The 27,888-nt window shown below is 40.9% G+C and overlaps 1 protein-coding gene across 1 annotated transcript in view; it reads right to left on the minus strand.

The window, feature by feature from the left end:
• Positions 1-3,597: 3,597 nt before the first annotated feature.
• BRWD3 (bromodomain and WD repeat domain containing 3) overlaps positions 3,598-27,888 on the minus strand; it is a 75,030-nt gene continuing 50,739 nt past the window's right edge. Inside the window, exons 23-39 of the mRNA XM_081897301.1 lie at positions 23,364-23,541; positions 22,765-22,881; positions 20,685-20,792; positions 19,811-19,935; positions 19,236-19,318; positions 18,872-18,983; positions 16,734-16,795; positions 16,452-16,607; positions 14,394-14,514; positions 13,805-13,930; positions 13,220-13,355; positions 12,625-12,771; positions 11,480-11,632; positions 9,603-9,772; positions 8,700-8,794; positions 7,692-7,847; positions 3,598-5,259 (exon numbers count right to left, since the gene is read on the minus strand). Coding sequence (XP_081753427.1) covers positions 4,493-5,259; positions 7,692-7,847; positions 8,700-8,794; positions 9,603-9,772; positions 11,480-11,632; positions 12,625-12,771; positions 13,220-13,355; positions 13,805-13,930; positions 14,394-14,514; positions 16,452-16,607; positions 16,734-16,795; positions 18,872-18,983; positions 19,236-19,318; positions 19,811-19,935; positions 20,685-20,792; positions 22,765-22,881; positions 23,364-23,541 — 2,812 coding nt within the window. The 3' untranslated portion in view covers positions 3,598-4,492. The remainder of the gene's footprint in view (positions 5,260-7,691; positions 7,848-8,699; positions 8,795-9,602; positions 9,773-11,479; positions 11,633-12,624; positions 12,772-13,219; positions 13,356-13,804; positions 13,931-14,393; positions 14,515-16,451; positions 16,608-16,733; positions 16,796-18,871; positions 18,984-19,235; positions 19,319-19,810; positions 19,936-20,684; positions 20,793-22,764; positions 22,882-23,363; positions 23,542-27,888) is intronic.

The following is a 27,888-nucleotide window of genomic DNA, read 5'->3' on the forward strand; positions in this document are numbered from 1 at the left end:
TCTTAGTGTATACTTTAAATATTTGGATGGAGAATGCCAAAATGGTATGGCGGGTATGCAGCAGGATTATAAAGTACCCATTTTGTTTAAAAACACAGTCTGCTAATTACATACCCATATCCATGCATATACATGTATTCATAAAGCACCATCTGATATAATACTATAGGTTAAGGCTGTGACAGCGATTCTGCTGGAAAATAAGAGCACAATCCAGCAGAGAACTTTTCTGCGCTTGCTCATTTAAAATAAAGAGGGTGTGCAAGGCAAACCTTATGAGCACTTCCTGTTCATTTTAATAGGCTTGCACAAGAGCTGATAAACATGCAGGGATCTGTAACACATGTATTTTGTTGTGGGCCAAAGTCTGATATACTGAGCTATACATGTCAAAGTGTTGTTCTGTGTTTGAAGGGTCTTTAAAAATATGCTAGCAACATTGCAGATTGAGAATCACCATTGTGAAATTCTTTAAAAAATGTAAACATCTGATATACGGTAGTAATATTGGGAGGGGGAGAGATTCCTTGTAAATGTAGTCATTTAGAATACATCATTTTAAAGAACATAATGAAAATACCTAAGAGTTTTCTAATAGAGCACCCTTAGGTGTTGAACAGTGCATTCTGCCCATAAATATTTAATTGTTCTTACAAATAGAAAAGTTATTATATTTTGTAGCATATATTATGAAACCAGTACACTAACTTTGCAATACAGAGAACTGCTTGCGTTCAGTGTGTAAGTTAAGGTTGGTGAAATGTTCTTAGACTAAATCTAGTTTATCCTGCTTTGTGCCAATACATGATCAGCTGTGTTAGGTGAAGATAAATTACTCAGCTTAACCTTAGCCATGACCAACAGCTTTGTATGGTTTGGCTTAATGCTAAGAAATATTCTGCAACCAAGGGTTTCCAAGGCTGCCAAACAACAGAAGCAACATATGGTAGAGAAAACAAAATGCAATAACACCTTAGGGTTTGATCGGGGGCGGGGGGGGGCAGGGTATTGCTATTTTAGAATTTAAAGATTACATGAGAAGGAATAGGTTTACTTCAACAAGAAGTCAAGGTGGTATGTGGGAACTTGAAGTCCTATTACTTTTGTTACTTTACTTCTGAAGTCCAATTACCTTTTGTTCCTATTACTAACAAACAAATTGAAACTAGAAACTAGAAAATGATAGAATGCAAAAAAATACCTCACAAACCCTTTGCTTCTTGATGGCAGATGAGAGACTTAAAATTCAGTTGATATAACCATTTAAGATGTTGCCCAAACTTCAAAAATTCAGGAAAGCATTAAATGCATTTCAGATAAAAGATTTCAGTATTGCTCTTGACTGGAACAGAAAGGTTTCATATATCTTATGTAAAAATCCAAAGTTCTAACTCATCTTAAAGCAGGGAGGTTGAACCTGAAATCTGTGAAAATAGGTGTTCTGCATTTCCACATATACCATGCTGGTTATTGCTAAAGATGATTGGTTACTGTTCTGTTTAGAATACCACTTCCAAAATGCATGTGGCAAATTGTGAAGGCAGCCTCAGGCAAGCACTGAACAGCCTACAGTCAGACATGATGGGCAATTCAGATAAAATGGAACAATTGTGTTTCACTGCAACAAAGTTTTCTGCAGTGAAACATAATCTAGTTTTGAATTTGAATGGCCAATTTATAGGATACAGCTTTGGCCTCCTTGCAGAATCCCTTAAAGCAATTCTGCTCAGCTGTTCAGTAGAATCTAGCACCTTTTCCTTTCTAAATACTGTTCCTTTGGGAGGTTTATTGGTGAGCATAATTTGGCATAAATACAATGAAGATATTCAGTTATTGCCAGTTAGAACAACTGGGAGCAACACCAATGACACATAATGAGTTCACAGAAGATCCTAAGGCTTGCACAGTAAGTAAGAAACAAACAAAATTAAGAAGGGGTGATTTGGTGGTTTGTTCACTAAATTTCTACAGTTTTGATCCTGAAACAGAATTGTAGACAGACCATTACACTGATTTAGTATGGCATTATCTGGATTTTTCAAATCCCAAGCCTTTACAGTGAAAGTTCTTTTGTGGCGTTTTCCTATCATCTTCACAGTACATAATTAGTCCTAAATAAAAGAGAACACTGAAGGCATTTCTCCCAAATTGTAATTGTTGTTTCAAAGAAGCACACACCGCTCCTTAGGGCACAGGTCTCCACAATAAATACCTGTAAACAAGTGAATACCTTCTCTGGGGGCAGGATTTTGTTCTTTAAAATAACACTATTTGTCCCCATTGTGGTTACAAGCAACCATGGTGACAGTATAGCCTGTCTATATAGTATAGCAGGAGATATGCTTGAGGTTTCCTTTTAAGCACACACCTGTCTTGTAGATCTGAAATACTACACTGAACAAAAAGACTCTATACTTGCACATCCTGAGGCACAGCCTGCACACTCTCAGAAGCAAACATGGAGCTCTTGTATTAAAGAATGCTCCAGGAACACTTCCAGGCTTTCATGGGCAGAAAGGATCTGAATCAGGGCAACTGTGTGCCATACCTGACTCCTGGATTTGTATCCAGTGTGTATATAAATAAACGCTTGGTTTCTATATCACATAACTCAATAACATAATTCTCCTATTTTTGCCCTAATTGGCAAATGCCTTCCCATTTGACTGTTTTTAAAATCTATTTTTTACACTAGATGATCCACAGCCACTTTTGTATGCATGTGTATATATGTATTTTCTTACACACGTTATATATAAATAATTATACTGTAATTCTGTGGAGATCCAGCAATGTTACTGACCAAGTGTGCCTAGCAAAAGAATTGCTTGCAGGATAGATAGAAATAATGTATGAAATTTCATTCATTATTTTATTTGGCTTTCTGTTTCTCTTTCATATGCTCTGTCAACCCTTCTATTTTATTTCTGGGATGATGAATTACACAAAATAGAAAAATGAAACTCTTATTCAAGAGAAGGGGGAAAGCACATTTCTGAAATTCACTTGCTACAGTGATGAGGGACAAACATGGTTCCCGAAGCCTAGATTCCCCTTACACTGATGCACTGTTCAACACTGTTACAAGAAGAGCCCTGTGCAAATTATTTCTCAGTATCAAACCAGATGGCACCACACCCAATGAGAAATCCATACATGCCAAAATTCACACACAGATGTTCTGCATTTGTGGGGCTGTGTCCACTTCAAAAGAAGGAGCTGATTAGCACACACAAACAAAAATAAAAGTGAGCCAATCATGCCCTTCCACCAAAGTGAATGGGGAAGCTGGGGGAAGGAGAGGGGAGGAGCTCAGAGGCCTGGAGCTCCTTTGCCAATTAGCAATCTCTTAATCAAGGGTGTTATGATTCCCCGCCCCGGGGAAGATTGAGATGGTTGTCCATACTAAGTGAGTCGGCAAAGTTACTATAGCATAAAAAAGTTATGTTGTAGTTGAAAGAATCAAATTAAAGCATGTAAAGCATCGTGAGTATGATTGTCAGGTTGAAACCTGACAAATGGCTATTTTGTCGTTTAATGACGGACTGTGCTAATGCCACACAACCTACAGCAACCCCATAAATGAAGAAAAGGAAATGAATTCTAATGTTTCTATTATTTGCAAGTCCGGAGGCAGCTAAGCTACTAGAAAAACAGTGGCTGCGAAGGAGAGAAAATATCAATGATGATGTTAACACCTTATTGGCAGTCTCAATTAATGCTGTAACAATATGAGGGTATCAGAATGAATATAGAAGCAAGTTAACTTTTGCATTTGGCACCTGTGTGTCTAGATATTCATAGTTCTCAAGTATCTCATTGTATAATATTATTAATGCATGCATTTGTTAATGCATGTCAAAAGTCTGCTACGTATTTACAAGGCACCAAGCCCCACCCACCCCTCTTTCTCCCTCTCATTTTCAAAACATGAATTAAGAACCAATGAGAAAAGCATACCGAAATACCCAAGTATGAACATACTTCATGAAAGTTTGGCTTGGAAAGATTGAAATTATTCATATTCTGTGCACAATAGAGAAACTGTAAACATTTTATAGCTGCCTTTAAGATTGGTGAATTGTGCAAAAGTTATTACTGAATGTAAGGAATTCATGGCAGACAATTCAAAATCTCTGTAAGAAGGTGCTGTTTCTATAATGCACAAAACACACAAAACCAAAAAAGAAAAACAAGGGGAGACATCAAAATCATGATTCCATTGCCACTGTCCTCCTATGACAACCTCAAAGTGTAGTGTGGGAAAGTATTTCTGCAGATATAGAATGAATGGCCAAGGCTTCTTTTGGCCAAGAACATGTGGCAATCAGAAGTCTTTGAACATACATATGGGCAAAATGGAAAAAGCACCACAGAAAAATGTGAGCAGAGTCCCCACACAATTTGCGTTGTAGATTTTCTGGCAAAAATCCCTGCAGTAGAAGGCCTTAGATCGTCAAAACACCATTGTTCACTTCCAGTTTCCCATTTGTCAATAATTCCATCCCATGAGATGGCTGACCCTGGCCTTTTCTGTCATTTTCCGCACCCTGCCTGACCTGGAAGTACCAAGGTTCAGAGGATCCTCAGTGTGCACAAAAGTGTCATTGTCTGAATCGTCATTATATAAAACGGTTCGCCTGCCCTCATTCCTAGTTTTAATCCGAGGCGGCCTGCTGAACCGCCCACCAAATGTGTTCTCACTGAAGCGTCCCCCCAAAAGATTCTCAAATTCATCATCGGCAATTCGTGGGCGCTTGGCTCTGGAGGCTCCTCTGGAGGCTCCTCTCCCTCTCCCTCTTCTTCCTCCCCTGCCTCCTCTTCTTCCTCTGCCACAGCCTCTTCCCCTCCGGCTGCCTCGCCCCCCTCTGCTCCACCTACCCCACCGCCCCCATCTCCCTCTCTTTCCTGTCCCTCTACCCTGCCAATTTCTCTGCCCACTGGAGATGTTCCTTCGGATTTTTCTTTTCGGTTTCACTTGCACAGATTTGCTGTAGTCATGGTCTCCATCTATGTAGTCCTGATCTGTTCTAGAGCTTGATTCAGAGTCAGAATCAGAGCCACATCCGCTTTCAGAACTTGAGCTTGATCGTGAATCTCCACTTTCTGAGGAGGATAAACCTGGCTTTTCTTTTTCTTCTCTCTTCTTCTTTTCACCAATGGGTTCATCCTCTTCTGATGCACTTGAGAGCTTCCGCTTGACTGTTGCTCGGGGCTCTCTCCCATCACCATTTGTCAGGGGCTTATCAGAAGGCTGATCTACAGAAATTCAAACAAATGTATTTGTCAATGATGCTGCTACAAAGCTAGATCTCAGTTTCCTGGAGAAAACAAAATATTTTTTTCCAGCCTGGAAGAAATTTACTCATAGAACAAGCAGTCTTGTTTCAAAAGTTCTCTGCCTACCAAGATGAAAGTGGATTGTTCATGACACCTGCTCAAAGGCAAGCAATTTTAAACTGAAGCAGAGTTGGTTTTTATAAAGAAATACATGATTAAGGGCATTGCTGAATCAAGAGGCAGACGCCTACCCATGAGACACCCATGAGATTGGTACTGGGCCTCTGCAAGGCTGAGCTCACCACCCAACAGATCACAGGGATATTGCAATGCTAGGGATGCCTCTGAGCCACAGTTGCAACAACAACAAATTTATTTACACCCCATCTTTTCCCCTGACAGGGACTCAAAGTGAGTTACAAAGAACAATCTCCTGCTTCTCCTTCTTTTTATCCTTGATTATGCCTGGCCTACATTCCTTGAAGGCCTTCATTTTGTAACCAATAACTAAACATAAGTTTGCTACATGACACCTATCCAATGGACCCTGGAATTGCCCAGCATTTCCCTAAGCCAGTCTGTCAGGTATCTCCTCCTGCCAGTCCTCTTCAGATGCAAAAGGGGTACTTGACTGACTCTGAAGCTTATTGGTCAGGAGTCAGGGGTCACGTGCCCAGGAGAGGGGACAGAGACTTTATGAGGCTGAGTTTCACTTGCAGCTTGTTCCCTCCACTGTCAGGGATTTGGCTGGACTTGCTATGAAGATAGATTTTTAAGTAAATTAGAACCATTGTATTGTAGTGGCTAGGCTAGGATTAGTTTAGTTTGAAAGCCACGGTACTCTGGCCTATTTTGTATTTTGTTTGACCTTCTGCTTGCTTTTCCTCTATCATTTATTCATAAGAAAGTTTTATAATTTGACCCCCAAAGTGTGTGATTGCCAAACCTCAGGGTTTCAGGATCCTCGTGTGCCTAGATTCTTGAAATTCATGCCACCTGATGTTTAGGATTGGAGTTGTAAGTAACCAGCCTACTCTTCTGAGGTCTGGGAGAGACTCACGAGAGTGTGAGGGCTGCCTTTAGACTCAGAGCCACTCACAAGGAAAGTCTGCAAAGTAATTGCTTTAGTGCATCCCAGATCCCCTCCCATCTAGACTGTCAAAGTAAGTGGAAGGGTGGTGGCAGCAACCACTAGTAGTACTGCAGGGCTATTGCTAGGCAGTGAAATGGGTGTGAGAAGCTTTTATTGGGCTTCCCACCCTTCACCACACCCCTAAACATGTGTGCTAGCTAATCAGTTTGTGGAAGCCAGGAAAATGACATCTCTGCAAAGAGAGGATTAAAATAAAAAAGTTCAAAATTGCACAGCTGTTACAGACCACCACGGACCTTTCTAATGGTTTATTAGAGTGAGCAGCGAACAGACCCACTACCCTAAACTAGTCCCCACCTGCCTGCCTGCTTACTTTACAACCATCAGACAATGGTGGTCCTGGCTGTCAGCTCCTTCTCCTTTATCTCAGCATTGTCTTGTAGAACTCAGCAGAGAGGAGGATGGGGACAACTATAATTAATTGAGACAACTTGTTATAGGCTCTGGCTCCACCTGCTGCTGGCTTCCCTGCCTTCTACCCAAGCAGCCCCATTAAGCACAACCACCACTGCATTTATGTTAAAAATACCACACTTTGGGAGCTGGCCCATTAGGAATGTGTTCCCTCCCAGAGAGAACTCTGCCACATTGTTGCCCTGTGACTAGAGAAGGGAGAGACACAGGGTGATCTGGTGCACAATCTAACAGTACATTTGCTTCACAAAACACAAGAATCAGAATCACTCTGTAACCAAATAAAACCCTTGACCAGTGGTTTTCAACCTGTGTGCCATGGTTGTGTCACTTGATTGTCGGAGGTGCCACAGGCAACACTGGCCTCTGTCCCTCTTCCCTTCCTCTTCTGATGCCCTCTCACATCCTTGCTTCTCAAAGGTTTGCATAGCTGTTTTTCTCAGCAGCTCTAACTACAAGCTCCCCAGGTGAATGGTGCCTCTGGGGCTGGCCAGGTAGTCCTTCCTAGGCCCCTGTGAGGCAGTGGGAGGAGGTACCTCTCTTGGGAGTGGGTTTGGGAAGCTCAAAGACAAGAGGCGGCAGCTATGACCGCCCATAGGAGTTCCAAGGAGAAGGGAGAAGAGAGGAGGCTGAGGGAACCCTCCACAAGGGAGGGGTGAGGGGCTGCCAGCTCTGCAGTCAAGGGGTGACATAACTGGGCCCCACAGAAATAATGTAGCTGGTCAAGGGAGCTGTGGACCCAAAAAGGTTGAAAACCTCTGACCTAGACACACACACCCAAAAGGGGGGGGAGGGAGAGGGAAATATATAGAGAGAGGGAATCTTTATTCCTCCAACTTCTCACCTTGTGTAACTGGTGTGGATTTATTTCTAACTAGCCTATTTTTCCCTGGTTCAGCATCATTTCCGCTATGATTTTGGGTGTTTGAGCCAGATGAAGAAGGATGACTGTCCATCTCTTCAGCAGCAACAGCAGAGCCAGGTGGTTCCTCAGTAGTATCTGAAAATTTAAACATGATGTCACAAGTTTCGCAATGGATGGAAAATGTTAATGAATTTGAAAGTAGAAGCATTGCATTCATTTGCTTTAGTGGCATGTGAGTGTGTAGGCCTCAAATCCTTTATGAAATTTCTTTCAGTTATGATTGCACTGCTAGTGCAATGTTAACAATCATACAAATAATTGGAGGTCACAGAAGACGGATTCCTTAAGACGCCAGGCCTTTACCTAGTGGGAGTCGATTACTGACTTAGGAGAGGCTTCTGACACACATTTCTCTAATGTAGGGGTAGGAAACTTGTGACTCTTCAGAATGTGTTTGACTCTCATCACCCCTAGACAGCAAGGCCAATGGTCATATGCATGAATTTACAAACATAAATATACAATTTCCAAATCCCTTAGTGGGGGGATCACATACATTTGGAATGAAAGAAGCAAAGGTGGCAGTTGGACAGAAATGGGCAGTAACAGATACTGTGACTTGGTACGTGCTTTTTCATCTACACATTTTTGCATGTAGGCAAACTATGAACATTCCCGAGGATGCTGGGGGCAGAACAGACTGGAGAAGAGATCTGGCACTCTGTGGCAAAGGGCAAGGTATGCAGTATAATGGGGGGGGGGAAATATCAGCATCAAAGGAACATAAAGGGCAGAACACTTTCCTCAGTGATATGGAGATCAATTAGAGGGTATGGGTAGGATGGTGTATCCTCTCTGTCTGCCTAGGCCCCGGGGCTCAACTGGTACAGGCAAAAGCAAAGGGTCCTTATGGTGAAAGCAAGGTGGAAAAGTGGAGTGCAGAAACGGAAAAGGCAAAGAAAGGTTATTGCTTCCAAGTTCACTTACCATGAGATGAAACTGAAGAATTAGTCCTAGTTAAAGGCAGTGAGGTATTCAGGTTTGTTTTAGGCTGCATCGGTTGCTTTTGTTTTCCTTTGGGGCTATAAGCATGACAAAAAACAGCAATGCATTATTTTTAACAATGACCTCTGTGAAGTCTGAAAGGTCAGTTATGTCTACGTTGTGTCTTTCATTGCAACTCAGCCTGCTTATAATTATATTGCATTTCCCCCACGAAAATCTGCTCTCACCAATTTTGTTGTGGTACAGAAATTGCTGCAGAGGCTGGATGTTGAGGCGGAATACATGGCAGTGGCATAAAACAAATGTACTACTAAATTATTATTTATTTAAAACATTTTTTATAGAATTGTAGAGTTGGAAAGGACCATTAGGGTCATCTAGTCCAACCCTCTGCAATGCAGGAATCTCAACTAGATCATACAGGACAGATGGCCATCCAACCTCTGCTTAAAACCCTCCAAGGAAGGAGAGCCCACCACTTATGTTCCACTGTCGAACAGCTGTTACTGTCAAGAAAGTTCTTCCTGATGTTTAGTCAAAATTCCTTTCTTGTAACCTAAATGCCACCGCCATCCCAAGGAAGCTTACACAACTCTTCAAATGCATGAAAATATAATTACAAGACATGAGCAGCAGTTAAAAATGTTACAGAGTGCTGCATGGCTCGTCCAAAAGCAGACGTGAATAAATGTGTTGTCAGAGGGTTTATTTATTTTAAAGGCCAAGGTGATGGGGCTTTATGTATCTCCCCAGGGAGGAGGTTCCAAAAGTGTGGGCTACTACTCAGAAAGCTGTATGCCTAGTAGTCCACACACAGTCCAGTAAGCTCTCACTAAATGAACATCAATGTGTGATCATACATTTAGCAAGTATCAGAATTGTTACCTGGGTGACCTGCTGCTAGAGGAAGAACTGCTGCTGCTTCGCAGTTGTTTCCGGTACCGTAGCCGTGGCCTTCGCCTCTTCTGATATTGCACTGCTGACTTGTATTCAGAAATTATAGTTTTAATATGATTTTCAAATAAGGCAGATAGTCGGAGTGTCATACTGTAAATCTGGTAGGGGAGGAAAAGAGGGGCAGAGTGATCACACCTGAGAATGAATGTCTGTGCAGAAGACTTGCGTGATTTAGGCTGAGGAGACCTAGATTCAAATCCCTGCTCAGTAACAAAGTTTGCTGGGTCTCTGGGCCAGTCACTACCTGTCAAAATGGGAGTCACAGTGCATAGCACCCCCAGCCTCCTTGGAGGATGGAAATGATTAAACACTCAGTTGCTTTGTAGAGGTGGCCATCTATTTTAAAAAGTTAAGCAAAACCCTTGTGAATTTAACATAGAGGAGCAATTCTTTAACACAGAGGGTCAGCAATTCTTCAATATTCAACATAAGATGAAGAGTGATGTTTGGAGAGGCAGGCTGTGCAGAAGCTAAAAATGAGGGGTACCAATAGCACTGCTGCTAGTCCAGCCAGTCCCTGCTCTCATGAGTTTCAGGATAGTTGGAGAAGCTCAGAACTTTCATACTCTGCAGCATAAACCTTGGGATTCCAAACGAAGGAGATGAATGTGTATTGGATGTGGCACGATGGCACATTTATAAAATGGTTGGCAGAGTCAGCCAAGTCTATCTGCTGGCAGGACAGGGGACAAGTAGGAACTTCTTTTCCACTGATAGCATACATGCTCGAAGGCAGCTGCTTATTGGACAGTTACTATGAAACACATTCACATAATTACACACACAGCTTGAATCTAGAGCCTCTAGTAATCTTCCTTACATATATTAAAAATATTATTATTAATAATAATCTGCCCTTTAATCTGAAGTTTCAGCAAGGTACACAATGTTTCATTAAAATACAACATAGCAAATACAATGCAAAACCCATAAAATGATGACCCTGAAAAAGCAGCAATCCAGCAGCGGATGTACTTAAAACTAAGCATAAGAAATTCATATTACTTTTGGTTATTATGGTAGGAATGCTTTGTACAAAATAACAAAGAACAGATCAAACATAAAATGAAGAAGAGTGACAATGCACCTTGTTAAATTATGCTATTACAGCTAAATGAACTGACAAAGCAAAGAGAAACAAAGCAAATATTTTAACTATTCATTAACCTTTTATTCGCCTATTGTGCGAAAAAACATAGGAAGCTGCCTTGTAGCCTATCAGGCTATTGGTTCATCTAATTGGCAATTCCCTCTTCCCTAGGCCGAGGCAGAGAAGTCTTTCCCAGCCCTGCAGTCCAATATCCTCATTGCGTCAAAGTGTGTTGGAGACTAAACCTGGAATAGACTGCATACTAAGCATGTGCTCTGTCACTGAATTATGACCCAAACCATCCCTGGGTCTACTCAGGCTGCTGTCTGAGGACTAATGGGGCTACCGATGGTCCCAAAATTATGCACAAGTCACGAGAGAAGAAAGACCAAAGCCTGGTACCCAAGTCAGCTTGTTTGTCAAACTAGCTGATTATTTCCTATACTGGTTGAGGGAGTTGGGTATGTTTAGCCTGGATAAGAGGAAACTGAGAGGATATGATGGCCATCTTCAGATATCTAAAGGATTGTGACATTGAAGCCTGTTTTCTCCTGCTCCAAAAGCTTGGACTATCTATCATGCAATCTGCATTAGGAAGGCTATCAGGGCAACAGTCTTTAGTAAAGGCCTATATTTTGGGACTATTATATTTTATTTGAATGTGTCAGGCTGGAGGCTTGTAGTCATAGGCACCACCACCACTTCTACATCTTACCCTTGATTTCTTATTAGGAGTGTATGCTTTGGAGTTGCAGAATATCAGACGAACATCTTTGTAGAACTCAAGGGGGTTCATGTAATTTCCTACTTCCAAAGTTTCTTTCACAGTGCTGAAGTCCATTGGAGTGTCCACTATATCACGATAATCCTACAAGCAATATTTATATGTGTTAAATGAGTAACATTGCCACATTACAGCGATATGGTTAGTTATTGCACTTATTGAAGAATGGCTGCTTCCAAAGTTATTTCACAAAAACAAGCTATAAAACTTTTAACATTCCACAGACAATAAAACTTAAGGTCTGGATGCACATTCAAAAGGCAGATCGCTTCAAGGCATGCATTCTCAGTGTGATGATTTCTGAGGTGGAACTATTCCAAAGATACTACAAGCAAAGAAATAATCATGGAGTGAATGCATTTGCTGCTAGTCCACCTGCCAAATTTCTCAGTGCTCTACAAGCAGGAAGGGAGAAAAGAGAAATATTGTATGGGGGAGGGGAAAGGAAATATTTTTACTATGTGGACTGTCCTTATGGGATATTACAGGAACTGATTTTAAAAAAACAACAACAATAAACACTAGAGATTTTAGTGCTAAAACTGGCAAAATTGAATTAGCAAACACAAGTACCTCAGAGCTTTCCAAACTTTTCATGTTGGTAACACACTTTTTAGACATGCATCATTTTGTGACACGGTAATTCAGTTTTACTAGCAAACCAGAGACTAAACTAACCCCTTTATAGCTCCAGGAGGACTGCAGGGAGTGTTCACATGTTATACCTACACACTGCAGCCAACACACTAACGTGTCACAACACACAGTTTGGAAAGCTCTGTAGTACATAGTCATACTTCAAATTAAGTAAGGGGCAGGACTGTTTACTTTACTGTGCAAGTTGTACAAGCACAGCTTCCAGAAGAAATACAGGATTCAGATCCCAAGAACCTCAGGCTCTTTTCTTTTTTGTTTTTTAAAGCAAGCAACCACAGAGTTGGAAGTATGTGAGTAACGCCTAAGAAAACTCTGTGAATACCAAGAACATTGTGGTGCTATTATGGAGGGTAGAGTTTCAGTGCTTCACACAATTCTTTACTCCTCCTTCCTGAACTAAAGAAATGAAAGCAACTTACAGGGTAAGAAAAGAGATCAACAGGTTGTCGGAATGGCTCAGAATCTTCACGTTCATAGATGAGGCTTAATAGCTGTTTGCACTTATCTTTCCAGGCATCAGCACGTGGCTTGGAAGGCTGCTTTTTTATCTGCTGCTTTATCTGAACCTTTTAAAAGGGGAGCAACAGCAACATGTACGTTTTATGACAAAATTCTCCTTCCATCTTGTTTAATTTATACTGATTCAGTTCCAATTTGACAGAGGCAGGTGAAAGGTAACTCAGAGATTCATTTTGTGTTGACAGATATATAGTTTACCCGTGAAAATCTACGAAAGCATATATAGTTTAAAACTCTACATATAACTGGCTCTATACAAACTGGCTGAAGAAAGGTGCTGTCAGACACAGGTCAGTACGAAAGACACACGGCTCCATTGTCAGTGAAGTTAACTCTGCTTCTTCATCATTCAGCCCTTCCTCCCAGGCCTCTCCCTCTGACCTCCCCTCAGTATCCTTCCACTAGTCCCGACTCTGATCCTTCCTTCCCCTTGGAGGTTCCCCACTACTCCTCATCAGCCAGCCAGTCCCTGACAGGTAACTAAGCAGCACTCACAGTTCTTTTCCCAGATGAGGTTCCTGGACCATCCGAATCAGCATACGTTTCTGTCACCTCTTCTTCATTTGCGCTACTCAGGTCTTCAGCTTTCACTTTGTTATACATCTCCAGAATATCTGTGCAACTCTGATCCCTAAAGGATAATATGATTATCAGCATTGGGGCCAACAGAGAGTCACGGACTGTTGGGACTGTAAAAGCAACATCATCCTTGCCCAGACGGATTACAAATTAAGGGCTGATTTGTGTGTAATTGGCATATCATGCTTGCTGAACCCGCATGCCAGATACTATGCAACATAATAAACTTTGAGTTTATTAGCAAATGGTCAGATCATGTGGGAAGCAGGGCTTCTTCATGAAAAATTCCCACAGTCTTATCTCCATGGCAGGCAGGACAAAAGTGAAGGAAGAGGTGATGGGAGAAGAAATTATTTGGTAGCATAAAGAAAGGGATGTGCAACACAGATGCAGACAATGCAACTGCAATAGTTCAGGAAACACCTTGCTGATCAGAGAAGTTTTAGGGAAAGTATTTGGAAACTGTGGAAATGGTAGTTGGCAAGAAAAGTGACAGCTCACCCAATGTAGTGAAGTAAGACATCCGTTACTATTTTGGCTGCTTTAACTATAGGACTATCGGGCTCATTGAAAGTCCTAGCGTTATGTTCAATATATCGTACCTCCCACATTAGTGCTGATATTCTCCTGAAAAAGGAAGAGAACAAATTTGTAAAATTAATAAAAACAAATTAATAAAAACAAAAAGAAATATGTGCCATGCTCATTCTGTAACCTAAAATCATTTTTACAAAAGCCTGCATGTGCTTTTCATAAACAATGAAGTACCAATCTGGCAGAAGAGCAAAATACAAGAAGCAGGGAAAACATCAACAATTCTTAAGAGCCAGGAAATGAAATCATGAGTGATTGAGAAACAGGGAAAAACCCACACATCCTGGTCTACATCAGAAATATAGTTAACAGGGGAGAATCTTAGATGCTGCAAGTACGTTACGACTCTCTTGCAGCATTTTCCTGATTAAGCAAAGCTGGGGGGAAAATTCACTAATACTACAGCAGATACAATTTAGCAAAAGTTAGCAACTTTAAAAAAAAAAAGACAAGAGATACTCAACAATAGACAGTGGAAAGAAATAATCAATCTGACCTGTAAAATCTGTTTTCAAGTCTTCTCCTTATTGTGGTGAGGTCAGTTGGGTAAGCAACAACAGTGCAATATAGAGGATAGGCACTAAGGTCCACTGGGACAGCAAAAGGGTTGGATATATCTTTAAAAAGGTAGCAAAGAAAGCTGATTAAAGTCCACAAGCTATGCTGGTCAAATGGTGAAACTTAGAAGCATTATATTATTATATTATATATTATATTATATTATATTATATTATATTATATTATATTATATTATATTACATCATTACATTACATTATAAATGCTTTTAAAAAAACACCTGCCCAATAAGGTAATACGATGATCAGTATAGTACTTAAAATTATTGTCACCCTAACTATGTCATGGAAAGTTCACCACCTTGCAAACTGACAGCAAGAGAATGTGTGCAAGAGCATGAGATGAAACCTGTAATGGATGCCCGATTACAATGATACAGTGGTACCTCAGTTTAAGAACAGTCCTGTTTATAAACAATTCAGTTTATGAACTCCGCAAAACCGGAAGTAGTGCCTCCGTTTGCAAACTTTACCTTGGTCTAAGAACAGAATCCGAATGGTGGAAAGGCACCGGAAGTGGGAGGCCTAATTAGGGAAAGTGTGCCTCGGTTTAAGAACGGACTTCTGGAACAGATTAAGTTCGTAAACCGAGGTACCACTGTATATAATTAGGAAGAAGTGTCCATGGTTAGGAAGGGCATGGGCATGGGAAAAGACAGAGACATGCATGTTGGACAGAAAGAATCAGCTAGGGCAGTGAAATGAAAAGCAGGGACCTCAGGGAAGCATGGTGGATGGGGCAGAGGCTCAAGGCTCAAGAGACCAAAGAAGCAAAATTGGATGTTGGTAGGGGAAGAGAAGAAAAACTCTGAATGGAGCATTAAATAAATTATTATTAATAATTGTTGTTGTTACCGCCACCTGCCCTTCACCAGAAGGTCCTGCAGTGGGTCACAACAATTTAAAATCCACTATTAAAAATAGCTAAAACTAATTAGTTACAGGAATAGGGTGGGCTCTGAAAACACACATCTTAGGTGTGAAAGGCTAGGAGAGTGTGTCTTCAGCATTTACTGAAAGCTGTACAGTGAAGAAGCCCAAGACTTCTCTGGCTTCTTATACAGCAAAGGGGCCACCACAGAGAATGCCCTGAAAAACAGTACTGCAGTTGCCTAAAGAGAGCCCTGGGAAACAAAGCAGCAGTGGTGCCAAAGTGCATGGGGTTGCGATGGGGACATGAATTTGAACTAAACAGGTAAGAGAGATCTTCAGACACAAGTTCAGTTTGCTAGTATATCTGTTGCTGCACTTAAAAGCTGTGTGCAAAGCAGTCAAACTACAGTGGTACCTCTGGTTAAGAACTTAATTTGTTCTGGAGGTCTGTTCTTAACCTGAAACTGTTCTTAACCTGAGGTACCACTTTAGCTAATGGGGCCTCCCACTGGTGCTGTGCCGCTGCCACAAGATTTCTGTTCTCATCCTGAAGCAAAGTTCTTAACCCGAAGTACTATTTCTGGGTTAGCGGAGTCTGTAACCTGAAGCATCTGTAACCGGAAGCGTCCGTAACCCGAGGTACCACTGTAGTGTGTGCCTGTTGTAAGGTCCTTAATACCAAATAAATGTTTACATACTTCCTTCTGGATTTCAGTTTACCCAAATCCTAGTTTCATATCAGCTACATGCCTGGAATCACTTATCGACATAATTTTTCCACTCCAGCTGGTGATTACAAGAGTTCTGAAACTAAGAATAGTGCCCGAGTTTGCTTTCCCCCACTCCCAATACCTTGTCCTCTTGAGATATGTCTTTTAGTTTGAAAGCGTGAGGACAAGAACTGTCTTATCATTGACATCTGCAAGCCACTGCAGGAACATTCTTTAACTGAATAACATTCTTTAACTGAATACTTTATCTCACTTTAACTTAAGAGTGAGGTAATAATGCTTTAAAATAAGTAAATAGATATGTTAAGGGTGTTGGCATCTGTGTTTGTTAGTCCCTGGCATCATCTCCAAGTCTTCTTTTGAGGTCCACATACCTAAGGATAAAAGTTGATCAATACCGCGAAGAACCCGCACACATTCTTCATCTCGGGAATGGGATCCCCATTCACCTTCCTGTGGTTTGTACAGCAAAGATGCCAGCTCCTCTGTTGTCACAGGAACACCAGCCCCAACCTCCTCCGGATAAGCAGCTACAGAAAACCAGGGTCAGGGGGGAGGGAGACAGAGACAGAAAGACATACCCATTAGAGCCTCTGCCACTGTACTTATTCACAAATTATTGATACCCAATGAAGGGGATGGGGGAACATATTTACTTCCTTCTGGAATTGGCTCCATGTCCCAGGGGCTCATCTTTTCTCTTTCATTATTGTCCCAGCTGTTAGAACAAAAATTGTATTTAAAGACTTAAAACATACACAGATCTAGTGCAGAACAGTAGCAGTGGCCAGACAGCAGGATCTCCAAGACCAATTTCAGTGCCCAGAAATATTCATATGGGTGGAAGCAATCATTCAAGTAACTAGTCTGAAGCTGCTAAGGCATTTATTTCAACATTTATCACACTGTGACTACTTGTGAAGTGATTGAAAGCTGTATCCAACCACGTGTTGCATGCAGCATTCAGCCATAAAGAGAATTTAATTCTAAATCAATCACACCATGGTGTGTTGTCAAGTGCCGCAACAAGATATAGTCTACATTTTATTTATTTTAAAGCATTGATATAATGATTTTTTGCTTGAGAAGTCTCCAAGTAGTTTTAACAAAAACAAGCAACTGCATACTAATCCAAGTGAAACAACAAAAAAATTAAAAGTTTTAAATTCATACACATACAGACCACATCAATAAAAAGTTCTTTTTAAGTACTGTATATAAAAGGTAAAGGACCCCTGACAGTTAAGTCCAGTCATGAACGACTCTGGGGTTGCGGCGCTCATCTCACTTTACTGGCCGAGGGAGCCGACATTTGTCTGCAGACAGTTTTTCTGGGTCATGTGGCCAGCATGACTAAGCCGCTTCTGGCAAAAACAAAGCAGCGTACGGAAATGGCGGAGCGGTACCTATTTATCTACAGTGGTACCTCGGGTTAAGAACTTCATTCGTTCTGGAGGTCCATTCTTAACCTGAGGTACCACTTTAGCTAATGGGGCCTCCTGCTGCCGCCACCCCACTGCCACGCGATCTCTGTTCTCATCCTGAAGCAAAGTTCTTAACCCGAGGTACTATTTCTGGGTTAGTGGAGTCTAAAACCCAAAGCATCTGTAACCTGAGGTACCACTGTACTTGTACTTTGACACACTTTTGAACTGCTAGGTTGGCAGGAGCTGGGACCGAACAACAGGAGCTCACCCTGTCACGGAGATTCGAACCGCCGACCTTCTGATCGGCAAGCCCTAGGCTCAGTGGTTTAGACCACAGCACCACCCGCGTCCCTTTTAAGTACACAAACACACACACAAACACACACACACAGCAGAAGCATAAGACAGTCATTAAATGTCTTGCAAAATAAAGAAGTCCAAAAGTGGATTATATTGGTGGCTCTAAAGCCTAAGGTTAATGGAACCGCCAATAAAAAGGTCCCATCTGTGACTGACTAAGTAGAAGCCATTTGGAGAAAAGCTTCCAAATGAGAACACAATGTTTAAGCATTGTGTTAAGAGGGGAGAAGGTCAGAAACTATAAATTCCCACCACCCTACATAGTTACAGCATAATGATGTAAGAGGTTGCCTTATACCTGGGCCAGACAGCCTCAGATTGGCCAAAATCATCCCACCTAGAGCAACCCATGGCTGTCAAAGGGAAGAGTGGTTAGGCACCAGAGAAGGAGAGGCAGGCAGCCTCTGCCTCACTGGCATACACAGCAAGCAAAGCTTTGGGCTGTTTATCCCAAGGTCTCTCTTTGCACTAATGGAAACTATTTTCTGCTCATGGAGTTAATGGAACCCAATTTTTGTCATCTCTACCTCCTGTGCCATATCCCACACTTTCCCAGGAGGTCTCCCAACCCTTAAGAGCAGGTATTTGGCGATATGGAAGGCTGTAGGGGGTAGGAGAGATGAGGAAAAACTAGGTGCTCCACCCTGTGTAAACTGGACACAACCTATTGCTTTTTCGTAAGCGCTGTAACTGACTGCTAAGTAGTTGCTAAGCAGTATAATGCTGCTGGCTCTTTGCTGCTGAGATATAATGTTTTAAACATCTAGTCTTGTTTTGTTGCTGCTAAGTCTGTACTATGATTTTATTTTGTTAGCTGCCTTGTGGATCGTTATGGTTCAAGAGACAGGTACAGATACTGTATGTACATCATTGTATCAATCAGCGAGCATGTTTGCTTAATTCACTTAGAAATACAGGTTACAGAACTCAGCTTTTCTTGCAGTGGTCTTTTAAAAAAAATGCATCAAAGTACACATAGTACACAAAGTACTCAAAGTCATTCTTACTGAACACTGTAGCACTGGAAGGAACTATCAGGATAATCGGACTGGAATGGTTGTTGACTCTCTACCGTTCCAAACCACCATGCATCATCTATTATGCTGCGGAATCTATCTCCTGCAACAGAAAAGGTTGGAATGAGCCAAGTGATAGATGCAGAAAAAGCACAAAAATACTAATAGTGGTGTGCTTTTTTTTTTAGAGTGTTGTTTCGTTTTTCAGTTTTTCTCATTAAAACATATACACTGCAATTGAAATATAGTCATTTACAAAATGTGTAAGATTACATCAAATAACAAACAAAAACTAAAATCAGAAAACATTTCATATGTTTAATATGGAGCTAGCCAACGGTAAGCTAGCACTCACCAATCTGCCAGTTCCTTTCTTTGGCTTCATTGTAAAACTGATGCAGCACAAGGAAATCAATAACATCTGGCATATCATGGTACCTGTGAAACAGAAGTGGAATAGCTCTTCAGAAGGAGGTAGTACAACCACAGACATGTCTTGAAGGTAATTATGATATTGATTCATATGTGTATTAGCAACTTCGTATTAATGTAACATTTTTATATGAAACTGTATTTTTGCAGCATTTTGTTTGTTGCTGCTTCAGTTTTTTGTACATAGCTTAGAGATATTTTTAATATATTAAGCAGTACAGAAATTAAATAATCAATCAATCAAAGAAGCCAGGCTAAATATTGCAGGGTGGTGGTGCACATTTTCCACCTTTTTAATAACATTTAAATCATGTTCTGTGCTTCTCTGCCATGTGATCAAATACATTGTCCGCGTCTTGATGGCACAGGAAAATGCTCAAAGTGATGAGCATGCTTCTTTTCCTAAATATTATTAGGGAGACAAGTTTTTGAATTAGTTTGGGGGGGGGGAGAATGTGAGTTGGTGATGGACAAGCGCCCATTTAGCCAGCCACTTACTTAATGGAAAATGATTCACCAGTCATTTTGCCTGAGGTTGGATAAAGAAAGGCAAGCTTCAAGCAGCAAAGCGTAGGTGGTCCAACTTCATACTTAATTCCCACAATCTTCACGAATTCTTGTTCCTGTTTGTCAAAACAGCACTGGAGGTCAAAGCTTAGTTGTGCATGTACATTTTATTTGAAGCACATACACAAAGGGGGTTGTTTTAAACAAGTGTGAATTCCCAAATTGACCATAAAAAACAAGCGTCCCCCCGCCGCCACTTTTCATTCTACATTGATTCTGCATTAACTCATACATTCATGTCCACATTCTCACATGTATATTTATCACCTATCGCCTCCACACATCCATACTCCCTATTACTACTTTGCACGGGAATTGGAGGGAGGAGGGGAGAAGCTCAAGAATATGATGGCAGGGGAGAAATTCAAGTTCACAAATGCAGATGTGCGGTTTCTGATAATGGCCTCTACACAATGTGAAGTTGAATGTGACCTTCAAGCCAAGTCCCACACTTCTGGATATCTGCTCTCTGCTTGTAACACAGTATAATCTGCACCAGGTGAGTTAATCAGATAGATGCTTCTGCACAGGATTATTTTGCCTCAATTCTCCTTAAGTCTCTGTTGTTGGCAGGATGCGTGACTCAGACAGGTAGAGTATATGATTTGCACATGGGAGATCCCAGGTTCAATCTCTAGCATCTCCAGGTAAGGTTGGGAATGATTCCTGCCCCAAAGCTTGGAGAGCTACTGCTGATTTGTGTAAGGCAATAGATTAGTCAATGGTCTAGTTTGGTATTAGGCAGGTTCACTGGGTTTATTCAACCCAGTGATAAAAAACAATATAACTCTGAAGCTCCCCTTACCCTGAGTTCTATTTTATTCCATGGTTGTTTCTGCATGTTTACACTGTAGATCTTTGCCTTTCGAACTGCACGCACATAAGCTTCATGCCCTTGCCTGAAATAGATTACCTGAAAGGAAGAAAATTAAATGACACTCTGATTCACAATACACCAAACCTCAGCTTTCAGAACTTATCCTTAATTTGGAAATAAATATCCCAAAGTAAATAAATAATGCTCCGCTTGCTAGTTCCTAAACATGCATCATTTGTGCATGCCAGGAGACACAAGGGAAAAGAAGAGACCTCAAAGATGCAGAAAGATCAATGTATTAAGGTCCGATGTACGTATTTCAAGAAACAGGACTTCTGATTCTTCGGGGATTGCTAAAACAATCTTCTGTGCTACGTGACTGAGCAGACTTTGCCAACCTGATGTGGAATTTCCAGTAATTTTAAACTTGTCTCATTAAAACAATGTGTATAAAACTGTATTAAAATCTACATAATGAATTTTAAAAGATTTTTAAAATAATTATTCCCAAGAGGCCTGAAGCATTTAATCTGGGGATTATAGGGGCAGAGGTTCCAAAGGAAATAGTTATGTTGTTTATGTTTATGTATGCTCCTACCACAGCCAGAATCTTGTATGTGCAGAAATGGAAAGAAAAAGTCCCAATGAAAGAAGAATGGATTTTAAAATAATGGACTATGTAGAGATGGCGAAGTTGACAGCAAATACAAGAGATCAAAAAGATGAGAATAAACTATAGCCAAATGAAATCACAAGCAGGATTTGAATAATAGGCAAGGGAAGGAGAATAAATAAACGACTGCAATATAAGTTATAATTCAATAGAAAATAAATGGCAGCAGATAAAGGAATACAGCAGGTACATCTTGGAAGGACGGATGGGAAGTCAAAATGTAAGAAATTATTATCCTGAAAGTGAATTGAATGTCAAATTTTGTGGGGGAGGACTAATAAAATTATTTTACAAGATATATAATAAAATGAAATAAATTGCATAAAATGATTGCCAAGTACTTGCTGTTATCTTATTTAGGCCTGAGCCTAACAGAAAAGTTAAAAAGCGAAGTGGCAAGGAGATGAGACAAAACAAGATGGCTGGCTGAATCTAAGTAGAGAAGTATGAGGAAGACACCTTCCATCAGCCCCAGTGCTTCGTCCTTGTTGGGAGCTGATCGATTGGTCTGAAGAGGTTCATGAAGCTCCTTTTGCACATCAACTTACTACAGCTGAAATAAAGAAGTTCATTGCCGAACTCATTCAAGTTCCACTGTGGCCCTGTCATGCTCAGTCTATGGAGAGGTGTGTGCAACAAGTCACAGAGGCAGCAAGGCTACATCAGAGGCCAAGAAGCAAGTTGGCAGTTGATGTCCAAGAACGAAGCAAAGCAAGACCTGATGAAACTTGTTTAAGTTTCTTATAAACTGATGTCATTCTTTTCTAATGTTGCTTTATGTTGTACACTTAGTAGGATATGTTTTATGCAGTGAATTTAAAGTTTTTATAGCATTACCTGACATTTTCAGAAGGCAAAATTAAAATTAAGTTTGTTTTTCTAAAAGCAGTTTCTGTGCTACTTAATCAAATGTAGATTCACCCAGCTAAATGTTGTCCAATCACAAAAACATATTAGCAGATTTTAATTCCTCACACCCCAAATTATATACAGTGGTACCTCAGTTTTCGAACATAATCCATTCCGGAAGTCTGTTCGAGTTCCAAAACATTCAAAAACCGAAAACTGAAAGCGGAAGCCTCAAACCTAGCCAGATGGGCAGGGTATAAATAATAATTTATCATCATCATCATCATCATCACCAAAGTGGAAGCCTCAATACAGAAAACTCAAAACAGAAACTGCGTTTCCTGATCGACTTCCAAGGCGCTTTCAAAAACCGAGGCATTTACTTCTGGGTTTTCAGCATTCGAGTTCCAAAACGTTAGACTACGGAGGCATATGAAAACCAAGGTACCACTGTATTTAAGAGCCCGCACTGCAGAAATTTGAAAAAATTAAGTTTCACCCCCTAAAATGACATGCCCTACTCCAGTTAAATAAACAAATAGCTACCTCATCCCCCATTTGTGGAACGAAGGGGGAACGCCGCGGTATGGTATCCAGTATCCAATGTGGAGCAAACCATTCTTCAGTGGGCTCACCATCCATCGAAAGCCGTCCACTAGGTTTCTTAAAACAAAAGCATTACAGAGTTTAAACACAAGTACCGTATTTTTTTCCTCCATAAAACACACTTTTTTCCTCCTAAAAAGTAAGGGGAAGTGTCTGTGCGTCTTATGGAGCGAATGTGTGGTTGATTGCTGGCTCCCTTTCTGGCCCCATCCCCTTGCCCAGGCCTCCACTGTTGAATGTTCTGCAGGTGGAGGCTGTTTCTTTCCCCAGTGACATGTGACTGGCTGATTGGATTATCTGTCTGGAAACTCTAGAAATGGCTCCCTTTCCTTTCCTAAAGAAGCTGCTGAACTGTGAGTTGAACCCCATAAAAACAGGATTTCCCCCCTTTGCAACGTAAGCTCAATAACTTTGAGCTGATTTTCCAAATAAGCTGCTCTTAAATCTAGGTGTGTCTTATGGAGCGAAAAATACGGTAACTGGTTTACCTTTCCCAAAGGGGGAGGGGGTTAAAGTTTTACTCAGAAAAGCCTAAAGACCTTTTTCCTTGTCTGTTTGGGTTTTTTGCGTTTTTCTTCCTGTCCCTTCATATCTTTGATATTTTCATCTTCAGAACTGCTACACATTTTGCGAGTTGCCTGTCTTGTTTGTCTTTTCGGAGGTTGAAGGTTTATTCCGGCATCTGCAGTCCAGTCAGAATATTCACTGGATGAATCGCTGAAAGATTCACATAACAAAATTCTTAGAAAACCCATTTTGTTCCCAGTGGGACATATTTTCAGGGCCACAAAGGGAAGACCAGAGCTTGCTGGTTGGGGGTGGGGAGGGGGAATTACTGATTATACTGGATGAAAAGCAAAAGGAAATAAAAACCCAACAACAGCCAAGTTAGGGTTTAGAATATATATAATATATATAATAATATATATAAACTAATACTATATTTCACAAATACCTTTCAAATTAATATATACCTATTTTTATAGCCACCAAAATATAAAAGGAAGAAATTGATGTGGCTCTAGGGTATATGAAATCATTTGTAAATGATGAGCTCCATACGAAAGCAAACATAAAATCCTTCATTCATGACTAATATCAAAAGTGGTTTTATCAGGAACTCGGTATCATGAATACATTTACACATCTCTACCTGGCAGATCTACTGATATTGAGGCCTATTCAATTAATCAATAAGAGAAAAAGTAGTGTTTAATGAGTGCTGCCACTCTTCCTTCTCCCAAACCATGGGTCTGTGCCATGTAGCACTGAGAAGAGAAATGGGGAAGACAGCAAATCCACCTCTACCTAGCAGCGCTACTGCCCATGAGGCCTTTGAGCTTCATCAAGATAGAAAGAGGAGATAAACACCACCTGTTGGTTATTGCCACCTCCTTTTTGTTTTTTGCTCTGTTGCTATGGTGGCCAAGGACATAAGTTTTTTGTCGTAGGTGCTTGTGGGCAACAATTTATATCAGTCAAGGCAAGAGCCTGCATGGTATGGAGAGTGGGGGTCAAAAATGTTAAGCTATTCAAAAGCCACAGAGTGAGTGTCAGTTGGCACATAGTAGGGTCCTCTTTGTGTTACAGGCAGAGAGGAAGTGAATGGGCTGCCATAAATGAAAACTGTAGATTTAAATATCTAAGGGAAAACAAAGTTAAATAGATTCCCCTCCTTTAAGGTATTTTAAAAGTTGCTGTTGTTGTTCAGATCAACAAGGTAGACAAACCAGAGCAGAGAGAAATTAGGGAAACCACTTTGTAGAGTGAACAAAAGGTAATATAGTTCTGTTTAGAACAGAGGACTCAGCCGACCCAAACTGGGAAGATCTGGGGAGCAGGATGGCTCCTCCCTCCAGGAAGAGGAGGCAGAAGACTTGAAGGTCCCTGCCTATCCAGGTGAGTGGGAGGAACCATCTTATTAACTGAATGTGCTCCAGTCCACTGTGGAAAACAACAGTATCGAATGCTGCTGAGAGTGCAAAGAAAACGAGCAAGATTGCACTCCCCACATCTCCGATAAATGTTATCAAGAAGGATGACCGAGTCCATATGATGACCATGTCTGAATGCATCCAAGTAATTAGCTTCCTTCAAGCATGCCTAAAGCTGGACTGCAACCACCTTCTGAAGCACCTTGCCAAGTAAGGGGATATTTGTCACTGGGTGATAACTGTTTAACACTTCTAGGTCCTGTGAGGTCTACCCCCCCTCCATTTACTTTTTACTGTATTTTCACACTACAACCAAAACAACAACAATATTGACAAGGCACAATATAGATAATGTTTACAGCTATGTTGAGTATATGATGGAGAAGTTGTCAGTTTGGAAATGAAGATAAGATTTACCATTACAGCATAAAAGGAAAGAGATTACAACAGTGCCGTTGATTAATAGTAAGTACATTTATTCTGAGTCAGTGTGGTGAATGTTATTTAGTTGTTTTATTTATTTGTTAAATTATGTTATTTATAGTATAGAACTATACTTATTTATAGTATAGTTTTCAATAGTTATTTATAGTATAGAGTGTTATTTCTTTCTTAAATTTATTAAATGTAAGTATTCCATGTTACTTGACCCGATGGGGGTTATAACAAGTGTTCATTGGTGTGAATATATGCTTATAAATGGCCACCAAACTATTTCAAATCCCCCCCCCCCTTTTAAAGGACCTTAATCACCCAGCTGTGGTATGCTAGATGTTCTGAAAGTGCTACATCCCATATTCTATCAAGCCAACCCTTCATGGTGAATCCTCTTGATTTCCAGTGCCTCTCTATTTCTAAGTTGGCCACTGCTAGTAATAGAGCTATTAATTTTGGATGTAATATATGAGGACCTTTTGAAAGTGGAATCATTAAAAAGGGCCAAAGAAGGGTCAGGCGTTTTCTGTTTCATAATATTCAATAACTAGATATTTTATCAAATACAGTGATCCAAAAATCTTGCACAAAACAACACTCTCACCACAACCCATCCAACATTCTGGAGATTGATTCTATTCAATTTAACTGGGGTCCAATGCCATCTATGTATTGTTTTGAAGGTGGGTTCTTGAATTCTGCAGACATGGTTTTAAAAGGTAATCTAACCCATTTAGCATTCTATACTTCATCCTGTAACTCCAGTCCCATGTCAGTCCCAGACACTCCTTTCAAACATAACATGTTACCAGTCCATTCCAAAAGAAGTGACTTATAAATACAAGATGTCACCACTTCTGAATTAGTGACCCCCTGTAAACCCTGTTATTTTCAGGCCATGTGAGTGAGTCCCTAATTCAGACCTAAACTGCTGCTGAGCAAAAGCAAAAGATATGGCTCTTCATCATAAGACACCAAAGCCATTTACAGAATAAAATATTTGAAACCTACTAGGACAGATATCATCCAAAAGTTGACACAGCTCCTCTTTTCTTAGTACAGTAGTTTATTATTTTATAGGTATTGCATATTCTATACTCTTGCTCCCCCTACTGGGAAATTGATAGTATATTTCTATATCTTTTAAAGTTTTCATGCTCCAATATAGGTAGGTGTTAAAGGAAAACTGTAAAATGCCAATGATTTTGTCCAGCTTCCCCTGGACCTGCATGGTTGCTTTAAGAAAGGCATTATTTAGACCTGTAATCGTCATCTTATTAAGGTTTTGAAAAGGTAGTACTCTTAATCCAGAAGGGCCTATGCAAAGTTCTGCATCAACCCATGGAATAAACCAATCCCTGACCGGGTAGATGTTTCCAAGACTACATTTATCTAGCTATCTCTGCTGCCATCCTATCCAAGTAGGAGCTTGTGTGGGATAGCAGCAGGGAGGTTTTCCTAAGGAAGGGGTGCACCACTGCCTCCTTCAAGGCAGATGGCACCTCCCTACTCTCCAATGAAGCATTAATCACTACAGGGATCCATCCAATCTCCTAGAGCTAGTTTTAAGAAGCCAATATGAGAAAGTGTCAAGGAGGCAAGTGGTTGGTGGTAGTTCTTTAAGCAGCTTGTCCATATCCCCAGGATGCAATAATCTAAACCAATCCAGTATAGATGGAACAGATGTTGCTCTATAAACTTCCATTGGACTTGGCATCCAAGTCTGTCTGAACCTGAACAATTTTGTCTCTGAAGTATCTTTGCAAAGTTGTTATAGCACACCTCTGAAGGCGTCAGAGCATCCGTTATTGGCCAGATCATAAAATCCCATTCACTATTCTGAAAAGTACTGCCAGACAGCTAATTGAGGGTGCAATGGTGGCAAAGAAGTAGGCTTTGTTTGCTCCCACCACTGTTACGTGGTAGGCATGATGGTGCTTCTTCACGCATGTTTAGTCAAGTTTGCACCAAATCATACATCAACTGTACTGTAGTCTCTACCCCTCCTATTTCACCCCACACAAATCACTGGAATACTGAGGCAATCTATGTGCTTGACAGTGAGGGCACTGCTCTGCTGTCATTTATGCTATGGTTGTTTAGGCATGTTACAGCAAACCAGCTTGTCTAATAAGGTAAAGGTAAAGAACCCCTGACAGTTAACTACAGTCGCAAACGACTCTGGGGTTGTGGTGCTCATCTTGCTTTACAGGCCAAGGCAGCTGGCATTTGTCCGCTCCGCAATGTTTTTCTGAGTCATGTGGTCAGAATGACTAAGCCACTTCTGGTGCAACAGAACACTGAAACCAGAGCAGTGCACAGAAACACTGTTTACCTTCCCACTGGAGCAGTACCTATTTATCTACTTGCACGTTTAGGCGTACTTTCGAACTGCTAGGTTGGCAGGAGCTGGGACCGAACAACAGAAGCTCACCCCATCGTGGGGATTCAAACCGCCGACCTTCTGATCGGCAAGCCCAAGAGGCTCAGTGGTTTGAGTTATGTTTTTTTGGGGGGGTTACGAACGTTTTTAACCCAGAAGTGAGTGTTCTGAGCTCTCTGAAGCCTCGCTTCTGCCTGGAGCCAAGCCCAGACATCCGCAGGGCCTACGGGGGCTCCACGAGCCAGGCCCCAACACCTGAGGGACCTACAGAGGCTCCGCAATCAGCCTCTAGCTGCAGGAGCTCTCTGATGA

Source organism: Podarcis melisellensis, assembly GCF_964234715.1.
Source record: "Podarcis melisellensis genome assembly, chromosome: Z".
NCBI lineage: Eukaryota > Metazoa > Chordata > Lepidosauria > Squamata > Lacertidae > Podarcis > Podarcis melisellensis.